At 43.3% G+C, this 18,080-nt stretch overlaps 1 protein-coding gene across 7 annotated transcripts in view; it reads left to right on the top strand.

Annotated features, from left to right (window-relative positions):
- Dscam4 (Down syndrome cell adhesion molecule 4) overlaps positions 1-18,080 on the top strand; it is a 53,402-nt gene that overhangs the window by 33,317 nt on the left and 2,005 nt on the right. For 5 of the 7 annotated variants that reach the window (XM_032434456.2, XM_070207776.1, XM_015175468.3 and 2 more), the window contains exons 9-31: positions 573-663; positions 766-853; positions 936-1,084; positions 1,141-1,264; positions 4,106-4,233; positions 5,011-5,147; positions 6,206-6,348; positions 7,042-7,203; positions 7,711-7,855; positions 8,249-8,685; positions 8,746-8,899; positions 10,208-10,325; positions 11,753-11,915; positions 11,982-12,479; positions 12,725-12,871; positions 14,288-14,440; positions 14,726-14,820; positions 14,876-15,926; positions 16,675-16,821; positions 16,874-17,223; positions 17,292-17,364; positions 17,617-17,766; positions 17,861-18,029. In XM_032434456.2, the coding sequence (XP_032290347.1) occupies positions 573-663; positions 766-853; positions 936-1,084; positions 1,141-1,264; positions 4,106-4,233; positions 5,011-5,147; positions 6,206-6,348; positions 7,042-7,203; positions 7,711-7,855; positions 8,249-8,685; positions 8,746-8,899; positions 10,208-10,325; positions 11,753-11,915; positions 11,982-12,479; positions 12,725-12,871; positions 14,288-14,440; positions 14,726-14,820; positions 14,876-15,926; positions 16,675-16,821; positions 16,874-17,223; positions 17,292-17,364; positions 17,617-17,766; positions 17,861-18,029 (4,872 nt within the window). Of the gene's footprint in view, positions 1-572; positions 664-765; positions 854-935; positions 1,085-1,140; positions 1,265-4,105; positions 4,234-5,010; positions 5,148-6,205; positions 6,349-7,041; positions 7,204-7,710; positions 7,856-8,248; positions 8,686-8,745; positions 8,900-10,207; positions 10,326-11,752; positions 12,480-12,724; positions 12,872-14,287; positions 14,441-14,725; positions 14,821-14,875; positions 15,927-16,674; positions 16,822-16,873; positions 17,224-17,291; positions 17,365-17,616; positions 17,767-17,860; positions 18,030-18,080 lie in introns of all 7 variants that reach the window. The other 2 variants (XM_032434458.2, XM_032434459.2) reach the window with 2 other exon arrangements.

Below are 18,080 nucleotides of genomic sequence, written 5' to 3'. Positions count from 1 at the left end.
AGAGCTTTGAAAACTTAGAGCAGAAGATCTAAAAGTTCATTCAAAAATAGCCCAGAGAAATTGTCCTGCCTCTGAAGGCCCACATTATTGCATGTTGCACGAGCTTTAACAGCCATTGGGCATACCCTCAATAGGCAGAGTTTATCATAAATACTCGTTAAATAAGGCAATCGAAATGCAATTCTGATTGCAGGACGACCTTTCGTCCTGATCCGCACTCGGCGTCCATTCAACTGCAACACTTTATATGCTTATTTTTTATTAACATTAACCCCTTCAGCCCGTCAGCCAAACAGCCAAACAGCCGACGGTCCGCACTTATTGAAGTGCGGTAATCATTTTGCAATACTATTGAAAATCGTTGAATGCATTCTCGAGCTGCTGGGATTCGCTCAACAAGCGGCAATCATGTGGGCCACAGTGGGCAATTTTTATTGATAATGCAATCGACATATTAATTTGATGAAGACAACAAAGAAACGTTCAACTTTAATGAAATAAATCAATTGCTGGCCCTTTGTTCGGCTCGTCTGCTTAAAGTATCTGCGTATCTTTTCGTTTGTATCTTTCAGTTGGTTCAAGGAGGAGAACGAACAGCTGCTGCCGTTGCAGCTCAGCGAACGCATAACCATTGTATCTGCGGGTCTCTTGAAAATCACCAAGGTATCTATCCATAAATCCCCCCTCCCAGCCCCTTTGCCTATACAGTTCGCCTGCAAAATGAAAGCCAAATATTATGATTGCCATTGATTTATGCCATTGCAGGCCCGTCTCGAGGACAGCGGCAAATATCTGTGCTGGGTCAATAATACGGCGGGCGAGGAGACCATCCAAGTGTCGCTCACGGTGACAGGTTCGTATCCGGCCCAGGGCCTGGTCCACATTCGTATGCTATGCTAACTGGTTTTGAGTCGAACCTTTCGATTTGCACACAGCTCCGTTGACCGCACATCTGCAGCCGCAGGTGCAGACCGTTGATGTGGACAAAGATGCACAATTCCAATGCATTGTCTCTGGCCATCCCGTGCACGATGTCAACTGGCTGCACGACGGCAAGCCCATATTGCGCGACAATCGCCTTGAGGTGGGTGCCTCCCATCGCATTGCCCCAAACCCCAACTAACCAAATAACAATTGCAGATACTCACGGATCCGGCGCGATTAATCATTAAGAAGGTGCAAAAGGATGATCCGGGCATGTATCAGTGCTTTGTGTCCAACGAATGGGAGCAAATCCAATCAACTGCTGAGCTTCAGCTGGGCGGTAAGTCGTGGCGTATGAGTAATATTATTGTCACAGCACATATATAAATTAAATAGCCACAAAGCCCATTTTCGTTTGTCATAAATTAACGCTTCCATGACCATGAATGGGCGCACTTTTCGCCGCACACAGACAAACACACACACACACTCTTCCTCTCCCCCCCCCCCCCCTGCCCCTGCCTGAGTGTTGCCAATTTACTGGCTCAAATCAAAAGCGAAATAACCATCGCTTGATGACCGAAAAAACCGCACAAATAAATGTTTGTCATAATTGCATTTCATTAATTTCTAATTTAGCAAATTGCTCGCATTTTGCGACAACAACAAAAGCACCAACAACAGCAAGAACAACGCGCAGCAGCAATAAAACGCAGGCTGGCAACTTCATTTTATTAGCAGCACTAAAATTCTAGCCACCAGTGTTGTGCAATATCCGAGTGCCTGACTGAATCGCTGTGACTCACGAAAAAATAAACCCGAATCACTATCAAGAGTAACAGCAGCAGTTGCGATATTTACTGTGACAGTCACAGTTACAGTATTAACCGAGAAAGTCATAGTTCCAGTAACAATTCCAATATCATTAGTGGAAGTCATAGTTCCGACATTTACAAAGACATTCGCAATAACAGTTTCCATTCGCAATTTCTATATTAACAGTGAGAATCACAGTTTCCATATTTGTCACAGTTCCGATAGCAACAATGGCAGTCGCAGTTCCGATATTAAGTGTGACAGTCAGGGTTGTGATCAACTGAAATTCAAACAGTTCCAGTCCCAAACTGAGTTCCGATAATATTTGATAAAATATGATGTTAAACATATATCAAAGCAAATATTAATGTTAGCAATATTAACAGTCAATAATATTATTTAAAAGTAACAGTTACTGTTGTCACTGTGACTGCTAAATGTTGTGCATCTCTAATAACCACATTCACTAAAAACCAAAGCATACACGCTTAGCTGCGTCTAGAGCCAAGCACATCGTTACATTCAGTAGCTTGGGGCCAAAACAAACACACACACGTACCCACATACACACACACACTCAACTAGGCAGCAGGCGGTTCAGATTCGCGCTTTGTCGCTTTTGGCGGCTTTGGCAACGTTTCTGATTTGCTTTTAGGCACAAGCGGAAATTGATTTCGATATATTATTGGCTTGCTTACACCCCCAGCACACACACTCACACACACACACACACAGCTGCTGCTGCTGTGCGGCGCAAGGCCCAACCACAAAATTGCGCCGGCATCCAACGGAGCGCCATTAAGCGGCCGGATATGGCAGCAATTGTGTCAACTGTGTGTGCCTCGCTGTCTGTGTGTGTGCATCTCTCTATGTGTGCGTGTGTGCGGTCGGATATGTGTGTGCCACACACACACACACACACAAATAAATATGGCAGCTTATAACTGGCAATGTCGTCTTCGTACAGTGGCGAAATTCTTGTGTCGCTGTCGTTGGGCGGAAATTGATACAATTTTCATCAGCTGGATAACATTTGCTCGCTTGTCAAATGCATTTTCCGCTGCGCTCCTAAGGTCAAAGTCAAAGCAAATGCGAGAAAGCATTTTCCCAATCTGATTTTGATTGCAAGCAAAGGGTACAACATATCTAAATAAATATAAATGGCAGGAGAAAATGTTATATGAGATTGCGTCTGCTGGGATATGCACTTCAAATCAGCTGCTGAAAAATCGCACAAAATACAGCTCCAAGCAGCGCATATAAATAAATAGAAGCAGAATCTGTGAAATGCATACCATGTCAGCTTGGGTCTGTGCAAATGCACTTCAAATCAGCAGCTGGAAAAATCTCGGCTTTTCCATTTAGTCGATTGCGTGGGTTGGGTTTTTATGCGGCTCGATTTATGTTTTAGATTTAATTGGATTTTTTAATGCAATTAAATTTTGTTTAATTTAGGGATATGTATACTTGCTATCTTTGTATATAAAACTGTTTGTCCTGACTGACTGACTAATTGACTGACGGATGGCGGAAATGTTCACTGTAGTAACCTGTGAAGAAGATGCACGCTAAGGCGGTGTAAATGGAAGTCCAAAGATTTTTTGGGCGAGGTTTTGATTTTTGCATATATATACCAGTTTCTACATACATGTATGCATGTTTGTTTTGTATATATGCAGACATGCATGCATGCGTACATGAATGAATACATGTCTGGACATCTACATACGTATACACATCCATACATAAATATATACATGCATACATTCATATACACATTTAACATACATAAATACATATGTACATACATACACATATATACATAAACGTATGTATAAATATATGAATACACACAAATATGTTTATGTGCATGTCTGCATATATATGTGTCAGCATGTTTGTATACATATGTATGCATGTTTGTTTGTATGTATGCAAGCCTGCATACATACATATAGAAGCACATACATCTACATATATACATCTACGTACATACATATCTACTTACCCCCTAAAACCCCCCCCCCCCTGCCCTTCTTTCTCCACTGCCACTAGTTGTTCGTCAGGCCGCTGATACGTTGCACAAATCGCATAATATTCGTCCCAATGTTAAGGTAATACTTCACATGAAATGTATTACATAAACTGCTGCTACGCACACCCACACACACACTCAAACACACCTCAAAGCGCTTTCATTTATGAAATACTCTAACCAGCTGTAAGCTAAGCAACATAAGGTTTAAGTCCATCCCCGACCCTCACACGCCCACACACACTGAGAGAGAGAGAGAGAGCCTTAAGTACTAAATATATGCTATAGTATCCGTAACCGTATCACTATCTTTATCTCTGACTATTTTAGATGCTTCGCCGGAACTGCTTTATTGGTTTTCGGAGCAAACACTGCAGCCGGGTCCAACGGTATCATTGAAATGCGTTGCCACCGGAAATCCACTGCCGCAATTTACATGGTCTTTGGACGGATTTCCGGTAAGTAGGGCCCCACAGTTTTGCCATCTTGACGGAGAGCGAGCGAGAGCGAGAGAAAGCAAGAGTAGGAGAGGAGGCACGCGGGGGATTGCTTGGGCCAAAGTTCACACACGTACTGAGCACTTACTTAGCAGCATCAGGCGCAAGCGGAAATGCAGGCAGCGTTTCCTTTTCCGCAGCTATCGTCACATGCAAGTTGATGATGATGGAGTTGCCTGTGCCACACACACACGCACACCCAAGAATATGCACAAATGTTCACGAAAAGCGTGAACAGCTATTTTTTTCTTCTTCTTTTTCCAGCATAGTTCTACCCTAAAAATTCGCCCACCAGCTCGCACACCCCATGGCTTTTGCTTTGCTTTGCTTTTCCTGCACTTGATTTTTCTTTTTATTTTACTTTCATTTCAAGCATTCTTTTTTTTTATGCTGTACTGTGCTGTGTAGTTCTTGGCATGGTCCATGGCGCATTTTCAAGGATTTGTTTCGTTTATTTGCATAAATTTCCATTTTCTTTTTCCATCCACAGCAAGAGCAAGCGCTTGCCTTGCCTCCCGTTGCCCTCTCACACTCCTAAGCCTAGTGTAAATTTGATGCAATTTCAATCAATTCGATTTACATGAATTTTTTATAGTTTTTCTGCTGCTTTTCTTCAGAATTTTCTCACTCGCTGAAACGAAGAATTTCCTTTCTCGTCTAATTGCCAAATATACAGCTTTTATATTTTTTGTTAACTATATTTGATATATGTTCTTGTACTTCTTCTACCCCATCTAGATACCAGACAGTTCTCGCTTTTTAGTGGGTCAATATGTTACCATACACGACGATGTCATCAGCCATGTGAATATCTCAAATGTCAAGGAGGAGGATGGCGGCGAGTACTCCTGCACGGCGCAGAACGCGATTGGCAAGTGAGTCGCTGTAGTTCCATAAATAAAATACACACACAGACACACACACACATGCACATATACACCCACACACCCACACAAGCAGTTTAATATAAAAACCTGTGCTGTCTGATAGGGGCTTAAAAAATATTTCCATGCTAAATCATAAATTTAATTGTGGCATAGCCTAGAAAAAATATATAAAGAAATGTAATGCAGCTTAACTTTTTGCACGACTCACGGATGCCCTGTAATGTGTGTAATAATAAAATTTTGGTGGAATAGTTGTTTTCTTCAAAGCTAGGAGATAAACGCTTCGATTACTGAAGGTACAACTTTTATTGTCAACGCTGGCGTGTCTTACTTAAATTCATGAGAATCACATAGTAGGGCGATATTTGAAAATACTTTTCTTTTTCTTAAATATGCAGCGTAGCGGGCCGCTTGCTTGGTCTGCGTTTGGCAAAAGAGAACACAACCAATTTTCCACCTAGGATAGTGGCTTATCCCCAAAGTGCGAGTTCATACGAAAGTCTGTTGAAATGGGTGCAACTTTCAGTCAGATCGAGTACAAAAGAAAGGTTTATGATAATTTTAAATAGTACAATTTTGAAGAAAATACTTATAACTATGTCTAGGTTAAAACTCAGAATTGTTATTCGAGTTCGAATGGGTTTGGTCAAAATCGCCGGTTCATATCCGACTGCAAACTTGAGTCTTGTTTCTTCAACTCACATATATGAAGACTTAACAAACCCCATGTGATATGAGTACCAAATGCATGCAATAGGCAACATATGCTGTGTACCCTTACTCTGGGCTAGCATAGGGTATAAGAACAATGGAACCGCATTGTTTGCAGGCAAAAGCGACATAAAATTCAAACAATTTGCCGAGTCAGGCTTTTTAGCTGCGGCAACTGTGTACAAATGTTGTCCCCCAAACACCCCCCCCCCCCCCACACACACTCCAACATCCATCGGCTTGCAGTTTTTTCTCCCTCTGCTGCCCAGCCCCCCTTTGCCAGCCACCCCATAAATGTTAGTTATGAGTTGTGTATGTTTTTTATATCGCCGCAGGGTCTCGCATAGCGCCAAAGTGAACATCTATGGACTGCCTTACATACGGGAAATGCCAAAAATAACGGGAATCTCTGGCTCTGATTTGATTGTTAAATGTCCTGTGGCTGGTTATCCCATCGATAAAATACACTGGGAGCGCGGTAAGCAATTTATTTATTTTACTTTGTTTCCTTTTATATTTGTTGTGTACCGTCGCGCTGCTGCTCGTATTATTAAGTCCATTAAATTCAATACTTTAATTCCGCTTCGGCCCGTTTTCATCTTTGTTTGCGTTTGCCTTTCGGCTTGGTATTAAAACTCTCATGTTTGTTATTGCGCATATCAATGAATATTATTATTAAAACTACGGAAATGAATGCAGCTCGTTCTGCGTTCGCATTTTTTTTAAAGCGAAATAAAATTGTGATATTTTTTTCCGGGCTAGCAAATACCCTTTCTAGAGCTCAACGTTTTTATTTTGACTAAACTAAAGTCCAAAAAGACATCTTTTTTCTACAAGTTTTACTTTCCACCCATTTCCCGCCCACGTGAAACTTAGCAGAATAAAGGCGCGGCACATCTTGAATGCAATTCCACACAGATATTCGAAAAAAAAAAGAGTTTCAGGCCAAAAAAAAAAACAATATATGGAATATCCCTACTCCACTCATATTTCAGCTTTTTGTTGGCTATATACAATATTTTTGAACGTTTGCGCGCAAAACAAATAAATAAAAGATTATAAATAGCCAGTCATAAATTGCGCAAGTTTGTTTTATGTGAGTGAAATTAATTGCCGGAAGTTTCGGCTTTTCTTCATTTCATATTATTTTCATGGCTTGCACGAAAAAAAGATGGCCAAACCCTGCCCATAAATCGACGACAGCGAGCCTATAACAATGGCACCTTAATTATTGAACAGCTGCAGCGACTGGAGGATGCGGGCACGTACACGTGCATGGCCCAAAACAAGCAGAAGCAGACATCCAGGCGGAACGTCGAGATCCAAGTCTTGGGTAAGTTTCTATGCGTTGGGTAAGTAATATGCGATGTTGTCTTCGGATAGAGAGAGAGAGAGACCATGTTTGTTGCTGTGCCAATATTCAAATTAGAAAGTTGCTGCAACAACAACAAGAACAACTACATTGAAACTATTCCAATTAGACTGGCAACAAAACTATGCAGCGACAGCCGCAGCAACTATTTGCAGCCTGCCAGCACTTTTTAATGCACATGCACACAGAGCACAGTAGAGCGTGGGGCACGTTCTCGGTGGGGGCGTGCCACAATGAAGTCATTGACTCTTGTGTCTCTGCCGCAGCTGCTGTTATCAGTGCAGCAGCTGTTGCTAAGCGCCATGGATGCCCACACCCACGCCCACACGCCTTGATAATCAGTATGGCTTTTGTGCTTAAGCCAACTTGGCAATTGTTATGAGTTTCTCTTTTCATGTATTTTGCTTTTGGTTGCCTAATGATATGTTGAATGTATGTTTATGCTCTGTCCACACTTGCCACTTGCAGTGCCACCAAAAATCATGCCCATTCAGGCCATGACGAATATGCTGCGCGAGGGCATGCGGGAGGCCATATCCTGCCAGATACTCGAGGGCGATTTGCCGGTCAGCTTTCGATGGGAGCGCAATGGCAAGCCGCTTATAGGCACAGGGTAAGCACCCAACACACACACAAACACACACAGACAGACACACACATCAATGGCTACACTCAGCGAAAAAGAGTCATGTATGCTCAAATCTGAACATGTTGAAAATTTCTTCAGTTGTGCACAAAATTTGTATGCTTGTTGCTTCAAGAGAGAAAAGTTTGGCCCAATGCCTCGCTCAATTCGTATAGCTTTTCTTTTTCAACTACACAAACTCCGGTTTTTGGGTTTATTTTGAAGCCCCGATATTCTATACTCAATTTAAGAATATTCTAAAAATAAGTACTGTGATAACTCGCGCATGATTGAATTTTGAGCACCTTTTTTCGCTGAGTGTAGCAAATGCCAATACAGTTTTCACTTAACATACACACACAATCCAAAATCCGACTGCAGCAATGAGGTGTTTCGCCGCCTGGACGAGTACTCGGCCAGTCTGGTCATCGAGCACATTGCCTCGGATCATTCCGGCAACTATACGTGCATAGCCAGCAATGTGGCGGGCACGGAGAGATTTACGGTGCCGCTGACAGTGAATGTGCCGCCCAAATGGATACTCGAGCCAAAGGATTCGAGCGCACAGTCTGGCACAGATGTGCTCGTGCACTGTCAGTCCGCCGGCTATCCGAAGCCGACTATAACATGGAAGAAGGCTATCGGGCCAACGCCCGGGGAGTACAAGGATTTCTTGTACGAGCCGAGCGTGCAGCTCTTTCCCAATGGCACCATCTACTTCAAGAAGATCAGCAAGGAGTCACAGGGACACTTTCTCTGCGAGGCCAAGAACAACATTGGGTCCGGCGTCAGCAAGGTGATTTTCCTTAAAGTCAATGGTGCGTATGGAATACCTGTCGGTTACGTACGGTTATTTATGACACCTTTCCCAATAACAGTGCCCGCCCATTTTCCAACGAAAACGAAACAAATCTCTGTGGCCAAGGGCAAACAGGTGCACGTGCAGTGCAATGTGCAGGGCGACAATCCAATTGACTTCAAATGGAAAATCCAGGCAACGCAACAGTATCTTGACGAGTCGCTCGATTCACGGTAAGTCTCGTTTACCAAACCACCTACAATTCCCACCCCCAACCCAAATCCCGCTCTCTTTCACACTTAAAAGCCAGTCTATGGGATTTAACAACGCGCGACACTTGAATAGGTACAGCATGACATTTGTGGGGCCCTGAACTAAAATTTATTTTAATTTTGTATTAATTAATAAATTCAAATAGCAAATAATTTCATAAAAAAAATTTATAAAATTCTTTTTGTTATCCTTTATTTACTTCGGATAATTTGTTTATTTCACTGACCCTAAACAAGTGGCTCGGAGTGTTAGCAAATCAATTCGCACGTCGATTGCAAGCGCCACACTTTTTATTAATTAATGAAAATAATAAATTATTTAACTTATACGAACAATTTTAATGCGATTAATTATGTTCTTTCTACACATCAAGTCATTTGTTTATTATACTGACCCTATTCAAGTGCGCCGGACTGTTTTGAACATTTTCAAAATCAATTCGCAAGTCGAATTGCAAGCTGCAAATTGCTTTTAATTAAAAGAGCTGTGCAAATAGCCAAGTGGGCGGAGACAGAGAGCTGAGAGCTCTGATTCTTAGACCCGTTCGCAAATTCAATTTACCAGCTGTCAATATGGCTCGACTGGGCCTCTCGACTGGCATTCAACTCCATTCAGTTATGCCCAAAAAGAAAAAAGAAAAAAAATCATTGTTAACTGCAGCTCAGTGTAATCAAGGTTTTAGCATTTGCATTTTTATTTCGGAGCAGACCTAAAAGCTGTTCCCATTTTAGTTGCATAAGTATTTTCCACTATAAACTATTTTAATGTATGTGTATTTCCGGCTTTCTCCTGCAACGCCCACTGCCCCTCGTCGTCGTCGTCGTCGTCATGGAACTGCTGCCCAAAAACCAAACACGCGTTTTATTTATTTATTCCCACACACACACACACACACACACACACACACACATGCCTGATGTATGCCTATGTGTGTGCGTGTGCGTGTTGGCCTCGTTCGTCTTCGTCTTTGTCAACACACACAAACAACAATAACAACTGCTGCAACGTGAAAAACATTGTTATAAAATTGCATTGCGTCGCTCACGTTGCGCAAACACGTATCCGTATCTGTGTATCCGTATCTGTGTATCTGCATCTGTATCTGTGTATCTGCATCTGCATCTGTGTCCGTAAACGTAAACGTGCACGTATCCGTATCTCGCCAACGCCAACGTTTGCATGTCGACGTATGTGTATCTTGTATCTCTTAAATGCATTTACTTGCATATAAATCACACACACACACACACACTTTGATATACACACAGCTACACAATAAGAGATCAAGTGCTCGACGACGGCATGGTCTCCGAATTGGGCATTTCGCACACATATCGCCAGGATACAGGCATTTATATCTGTCATGCCAACAATGCATTTGGACAGGTAAGTGCATGCTGACACTTTTGTGCCACACACACAACACACACACTAACACTAACACTAACACTAACACTAACACTAACACTAACACTAACACTCACAACTTAACCACAACCCGGGCACAAAAAGCAATCAGAAGTTTTGTGGTTCCTTAAGTTACATTTAGAATATTTGATTATATTTGGTGGGTTTTTATGCAGCTCTAAACTAGAAAGAAGGGCTGGCTAAATTCGGCAGGCCGAATACTAAATACCCTTATAGACATAGGACTTACAGCTTTGCAGATATTTGTAGATATTTGTGAGCTTTCCTTTGCTCAGTTTGTTGTGGGAATCTAGAAAAGAGAACAGTTTTTCATATCAATAATATGATGTCATAGTAAAAATTAATCCTATATGATATCATAATATAATATCATCCTTAATGATAAAAATTAGTAGCTCATTGTTGATAGGCTTTGGCTTAGAGGTAAGGCACATGGTAAAGCTTATAAGTACTTCAATTTTGATATATAATAATATAGTAGTCCGATCCGGCATGTGTACTGCCTGCAACAGAAAAGGGGACCTTTGCAAAGTTTCAAGAATTTAGCCTTAAAACTGAGAGACTAGAAAAGAATCAGATGGTCGGACAGACGGATGAAAGGACAGACGGATAAAGTGACGAAGGGATGAACGGACATGAATTTATGTTGCTAATCTAGAATTTATATACTTTATGGGATCGGTGATAAATCCTTCTATGCGTTAACCATTTCATGACAAAATTAAAATACCCTGTACAAAAGTGTATATAAACAACATTTCTTAGCGATCATTCCTATTGATCCGATCCGGCAGGTTTTCTCGTATTTCCTGCTAATCAATAGCAAAGTTAAGCTTTAAGCTTATTTGGCTTAACTAAATTTGAGTTTTTTAAATAAAGTAAACTTCGCATAAAGCTTAAGAAAAGCTTTTAAGATTTTTGTTAAGCTTGCTGTGACTCAAAAGCTGAACGATCATTTATAAAAGCCAGCCCTAGAACCTAAGCACAACACACTCTACACACACACACACACACACCACATGCACACATACACCACACATCACACACATACACCACTCACCATACACCACACATACCACATCACACACACACACACACACACACACACACATATTCAAATACACACCTCTGTGCGCTTTGGAGCAAATGCTGGGCGCAAACTTTTTGGCCAGACTGTTGTTGCTCCACGCTCCAAAAATGTCGACTCATTGCTGTCCAGTTGCTGGCAACAGTTGTTGGCCCTAATTTATGGCCATTTAAATGGGCCGGCTGCAACTGGCGCTGCTTCAGCTTTAGACCTGTCCAGACACTTAAATAGAGCGTCAGCAGCAGCTGCCGTGTGTTTAACTAACTAACTAAATCTGTCATATGGTGCTGGTTCACAGGACGAGATGTCCATACAGCTAATCGTGCAGGAGGTGCCGGAGCAGCCGAAGAATCTGCGCATCAATTCGCAGCAGTCGCGCAGCCTGCAGCTAACCTGGAGCCAGCCTTTTGCCGGCAACAGTCCCATCGAGCAGTATCACATCTACTACAAGCAAATCTCAGGTGAGTCCAACCACACACAACTGGGCGTGGCTGTTCCACTCAACAGACATGCCTTTCCCCCTGCAGACATCTGGCAGAATGCGGAGCACATTGACATAGGCGGAGCTCAGACTGTGGTCAACATACAGCAGCTGCGTCCGGCGAAGGCCTATCACATACGCATGTCGGCGGAGAATAAGCTGGGCGCCTCCGAGTACTCGGAGGTGGTGCAGGTAACCACGCTGGAGGAGGTGCCCTCCGGTCCGCCGTTGCAGGTGCGCGCCGAGGCCAAGAGCTCAACGGAAATATCTGTCACATGGGATGCACCGGAACGTGACCATTGGAATGGCATTCTGCTGGGCTACTATGTGGGCTATCAGATGTCATTGACGCCCGAGGACAAGGAGGTGAATCCAACGCAGGGCTTCAGCTTCAAGACGGTCGAGGTGCGCTCCCATTTCGGTGGCGAGACGGTGCTCACGAATCTCAACAAGTTCACCCAATACCATGTGATTGTCCAGGCCTACACCAGCCAGGGCAGCGGACCGCCCAGCAAGGAAATTGCTGTCCAAACAATGGAGGATGGTAAATGGATCTATAGACTATCCCCTTTTTACTACCCACAAACATGGTGCCCTCCCTGTCTGCCGGCACACATTGATTGGATTTGTTAATTGCCCGTGCACAAAAACTGAGCCCAACTCCAGCTCTGGCGCCGTCTGCTTGCCGGAGCCGGGCAAAACGTTTAATAAACTCTCAATGCGAGTGCCCTTACCCTGCTCTCGTTCACTTCTCACTTCTCTTTCCATCCCTCTTTCTGTCTCTCGCAGTGCCCTCGTCGCCGCCAGAGTCGCCGCAATGCGATGTGCTTGGCTCCACATCGATTTATATCACCTGGTCACCGCCGGATATTGACGGACAAAATGGCAAAATCAAGGGCTACAAAGTGTTTTACATATCGGTCGATGAGCTTTACGGTAAGTCCACCCCGCCCCCACTGTCTGTCCGTGTGTGCGTCTGTCCCTGGGCAGCGAATTGTTTGGCTCGCAAATTACTTGAGCGGCATTGGGATTGGGCATTTCAGAGCAATTATGCAATGCCATTAGCCCATTAACCCGCAAAATTCAATTGGAATTTCAATCTGTAATTGGGCAGAAAAACAGCTAATTAAATATTATTTACACATTTTTCAAAATTTGTTCAACAATTTTGCTGTTAATGCGCAAAATAAACTATTTCTATTTCAATTAAAATCGGAAAGTTGTAAAAGCCAAGTATGGCCAAGCCGGTTCAAACCCTAAACCGCATTTTATTTGCTCATTTGGAAAATAAGTATTTCAATTTAAATTTCAAGCTGAAAGTTGTTGAGTAAAGTCCAAAGCTGCGAGCTGGCTTTTAAGGCGAACTGGTTCAAACCCTAAACTGCATTTTATCTGTTACTATAAACCCAACCCGCTGCCAAACTCTCACCTTAACTATACACTATTTGAAAAAAAAAAACTAAATAATAAATTTAAATTTAGCCCGCATTTTGTGAACGAAAATATTTATGTCTTGCAATATTTTCAGCACAACGGGCGCGATTGTCAAATATAAGTTGAAAAAAAATAGTTAAAAACTTGATATTATAAATATAAAATTTAAACAAGGACCTGGTTTATAGAACGTGAATAATTAGAAAATTGGAATCGTAAGGCAATTTTTTAAATTCCTTAATTTCATTAAATTCTTGTTATTTCGGGAAGCTAAACTTGACTTCTTATAGATTAAATATAATTAAATAATTGCCAGAGACTTTGAGGAAAATTTCAATTGAAATTTCAATCTAAAAGAGCGCATCTAAAAATATACATAAATTATATCTTATAATTATATTAAACTAGCCTACTCTTTCGACCTTTCTCTGTAAATTATATGTAAATATTTAACTGGTTCTTAGATAAAGAAAGGTCGCCAAAATCAGCATTATATATAAATTATAACTACTTGAACAACCGCTTCCATACGGACGTATGTCTTCAGCCTGAACACAATCTATTGCCCCTTGTATATCCTTTTAGGATTTTACCAAATTTTGTCGAAAGAAACGCAATTGTTAAAATTATGAAGTTCAATTTTAGGATTTATCCAAAATTCCAATTAAATATTAAAGTTATGTTCCCTTTAAAGTTTTCAAATTTGAATAACTGCTGCTCCAGTTTCAGTTCGAATAGCTTCTGCCCCCTCTCCACACACACACCCCCCCCCCCCCCCCCGCTCCCTCTCTTTAACTGACGTACTAATAACCCATTTTCTGTGAGATTTTCCATTTAATTAGCCGCTCGTTTGCAGCATCTTCATATTTCCAATCAGCGCTAATTGTTGTTCTTCTTGTTCTTGTTGTTCCCGCACAGAAACGGAGCCGGAGGTTGTCAAGTCAACAAATCAATACGTCACCATTGAGAATCTGCGCAAATATACAAACTACACGGTTTGGGTATTGGCTTACACCAAAGTGGGCGATGGCATGAAAACCAAACCATTTTATTGCCGCACCCATGAGGATGGTAAGTGGGCGGCGGTTCAATGAACGCACAGAACAGACGACCAGAACGAGGCGTGGCAGGACGAGGCAATCCTATGCCAGGCAATCCTCCCTCAATCCTTTCTCGCTGGGTCGTCAACGTCGTCGCCTCGTTTTGCAATTTCATGCAGCGCATTTTTTATATACATATATATTTTCTCTTATTTTTTTTTTTTCTTTTTGATTTGTGCGCTTCGCTTTGCCATTGCAATTGCTTTTATTTATATGTTTTCTGCCCCCCCGTCCCCCTTTTTTTTTTCTCCTGTAGTGCCCTCGGCGCCGCAAGCAATCAAGGCGATACCCGCGTCGAGCACCAAAATCATAATATCCTGGCTGCCGCCCGATCTGCCCAACGGTGACATCGTAAGTAGTCGATTTGCAAAAACTCTCCGCCAATTATCTCAGCATCATTTTGCAGACTGGCTACACGTTCTACATGTCCATGCTGGAGGGTGGCCGCGAGGAGGGCACACACAAGCGCCTGCTGGGACCCTATGTGGAAATGCACGAGACGGTGCGCACGCAGGAGTCGGCCACCTATCAGTTCTGGCTGACTGCATCCACCAAGATGGGCGAGGGCGAGAAGACACAGGTGGTGACGGTGCCGCCGAACAACAAGGTGCCCGCACGCATTGTCTCCTTTAGCCAGCGCATCGTGACGCCCTGGAAGGAGCATCTGGAGCTGCCGTGTCGTAAGGTGGGCGCTCCGGCGCCTGTGACCATTTGGCGCCAGGACGGGCACAACATGGAGACGAGCGCCCGCAAAACAATCGCCAAGAACGGCACGCTCTATTTGCGCGAATGCCAGGCCAGCGATGCGGGCAACTATACGTGCAGCGTGGAGAATACCTGGGGCAAGGATGAGATCGTCTACAATATTGTGGTCAAGGTGCCGCCCGAGGCGCCCAATCTAACGGTGGTTAGCAGCTACACGGACAGCCTGCATCTGGAGTGGCTGGACAATAGCCATGGCGGCAGTCCCATTCTGGGCTATGTCATCAACTACAAGCGCGACAACGGTGACTGGGAGGAGCTGCAGGTGGATGCCAAGACCAATTCGCATCTGCTCAGCAATTTGTGGTGCGGCACACGCTATCAGCTCTATATAACCGCCTACAACAAGATCGGCACCGGGCTGCCCTGCGACATTGTCAACTCCTACACCAAGGGCAATTCCCCCGTCCAGCCCAAGCACTCGCAGATGATAACGAACAACTCGACGAGCGTCACCTGTTGGCTCGACTCCTGGGGCGATGGCGGCTGCGGCATACTCTACTTTATGATCGAGTCACGCGTGTATGGCCGTTCCACCTGGAATGTCGTCTCCAATCATATTCCGCCCACCGAACGCATTTACACGGTCAGCGATCTGGTGCCGGGCACCAAATATCAGCTCAAGGTCACCGCCCACAACAACGCCGGCTCCACCACGGCCGTCTACAACTTTACTACGCTGTCCCCGCAGGGCGGTAAGTCCAATATTATATAAGCTAGAGCCCTCTAGTCTAGGAGTTATCCGTCGTCCCAAACGTTGTGATCATTGTTTACAAATAACTTCGGTGTCTAAAGTCCGATCGTTTTGAAATAACTGTATATCTATCCAAAATCTGGATTATATCTGGCTGGATTTCGATATTTATCGATAATTTACAATTAAAGTAATGTCCATTTGATAAACGATAGCCCACATTGGCGTCTGTAGCTCTGATAACTGCTAAAAGATCCCCAAAAACGAAGCTACAAATCGATATTTATTGTTATCTGGAGGTTATCGATCATTTGAAGTAATATCGAAATCCGCATAGGAAATAAGAGCACATATTTTGGTGTCGCGTGTAGTTATCGATCAGTTAAAGTTAAAAAAAGACAATATATGCCCATTTTGGTATCCTTAGCTCTTCTAACAGACGGACTATACAGGGCTGCAAATCGATACTTATCGATAGCTGGGCCACGAACTTATTTAATGACAATTTCAAATTAGCTTGATTTGCATAGGCACATAGATTCATAATCTCCGAGTTGGTAAACAAAAGGATCTGCTTATCGAAAGCATTTATCGGCATTTATCGATAAATAACTGTATATAAGAGGCACATTTCATCTACAGATGAACAGGCAAAATGACAGACGGACTAGGCTTGACTCCACTTTAATGTTGCCCAAGAATATGAATCATATGTCTAAGATCATATTCGATTCTTCTCTCACCTGCAGTGCTCTATAATAGTGATCACTCGACTCCTGTCTCCCATCTGAGCGATCTGCCCTTCTATGCGAATTTCAAGCTATTGCTGCCCATTTGCATTTCGTTGTTGATGCTGCTGGCGCTGGTTGCCGCCGCCCTGTTTCTGCGCAAGCGGAGTAAGTGAAGGGCCTGACCCGAATTTTATCATATATGTGTTTTAATTAACAGTTCTCTTGCCCACAGAGCTCAGTAATCAGGCGCGTCTGGCCAGCTCCTCGATGTCAGAGTCGCCCTCCTTGGCCAATCTGCAGAACAAACAGAATCGCGATCAACAATATTTGGCTGTGCGCTGTAATCCCACCAACTCGGCGCCGCGTGGCTCCAATTCGAACGATTCGGGCAGCTTTGGCAAGGCCGAGGGTAATGAGTATATCGAGGATATTTGCCCCTACGCCACATTCCAGCTGAACAAACAAACCTACAGCGAGAGCTCCTACAGCGGCAACGTATACAGCGGTCCCTATCACTCGGTGCGCGGCTCCTTTGTCTATCACGATGTCAAGCCCGAGAGCTATCATGTGAGTAGAAGCCAGTACTTAACTAAAAGCTGAAGTTGACTCTCACTCTCTCTCCCTCTCCCTGTCAGTCCAAGGAACCGGAGTATACGAAGGTGCGCCGAAAAGTGGGCCGCCTGCGCGATCCGCACTCCGAGAGCCAAGGTATGCTATATGCAAATTATACTTATCCAGTCAATTTGAGAAATAAAATGTAGCTTTAAGCAAAATTATTGCTCATTATTTTGCCACACATCATGCCGCATTTCAATGCGCCTGTTCATGATTTATATATGCTTGATTTACATATATATTTTTTCTTCAACTTCGATACTAACATTCACATTCAAAACTTCATTCAACCAAAAAAAAAAAAAAAAAAAAAAAAAAACCATCGCATCGTATTAAACTTTTTAGAATCGGACAATCCAGGTTCAACAGATTCCGAAGTTAGGAAAATCCTAACGCTTCACATACCAATTACAGAATATGACACACTCGGCTCCGAGTCCGACAATGATGTGTCCGCGCGCGCTCTTAACTCGGCCAAATATCGCGCACAACGCGGTAAGCAGCAAGAAACAATAAAATACACATATTACGCATACGCAGCGTGGCACAAACAAAAAAAAAAAATACATTGTTAACTTCTCTCCGGCAGACACACAAGATGAGACCTCCTCGTCATCGGAAACGACGCCCACCAGCATGACCCGCAAATCGAAGCCACCATTCGCGGCACGCAAGTCGGGCAAGCCGGGCACCGGCGGCAAGCGGCATGTGCGCAGCTCCAGCGGCTATTCGAGCCACAATGAGGAGACGACGTTTAGGTAAGGATCGTCGGAACGAAATGCTAACAATAGTAATTGTCGCTATATGCA

Source organism: Drosophila virilis, chromosome 3, assembly GCF_030788295.1.
Source record: "Drosophila virilis strain 15010-1051.87 chromosome 3, Dvir_AGI_RSII-ME, whole genome shotgun sequence".
In the NCBI taxonomy this organism is placed as follows: domain Eukaryota; kingdom Metazoa; phylum Arthropoda; class Insecta; order Diptera; family Drosophilidae; genus Drosophila; species Drosophila virilis.
The sequence above is the reverse complement of the archived record's forward strand: the minus strand, read 5'-3'. Positions and strand labels throughout refer to the sequence as shown.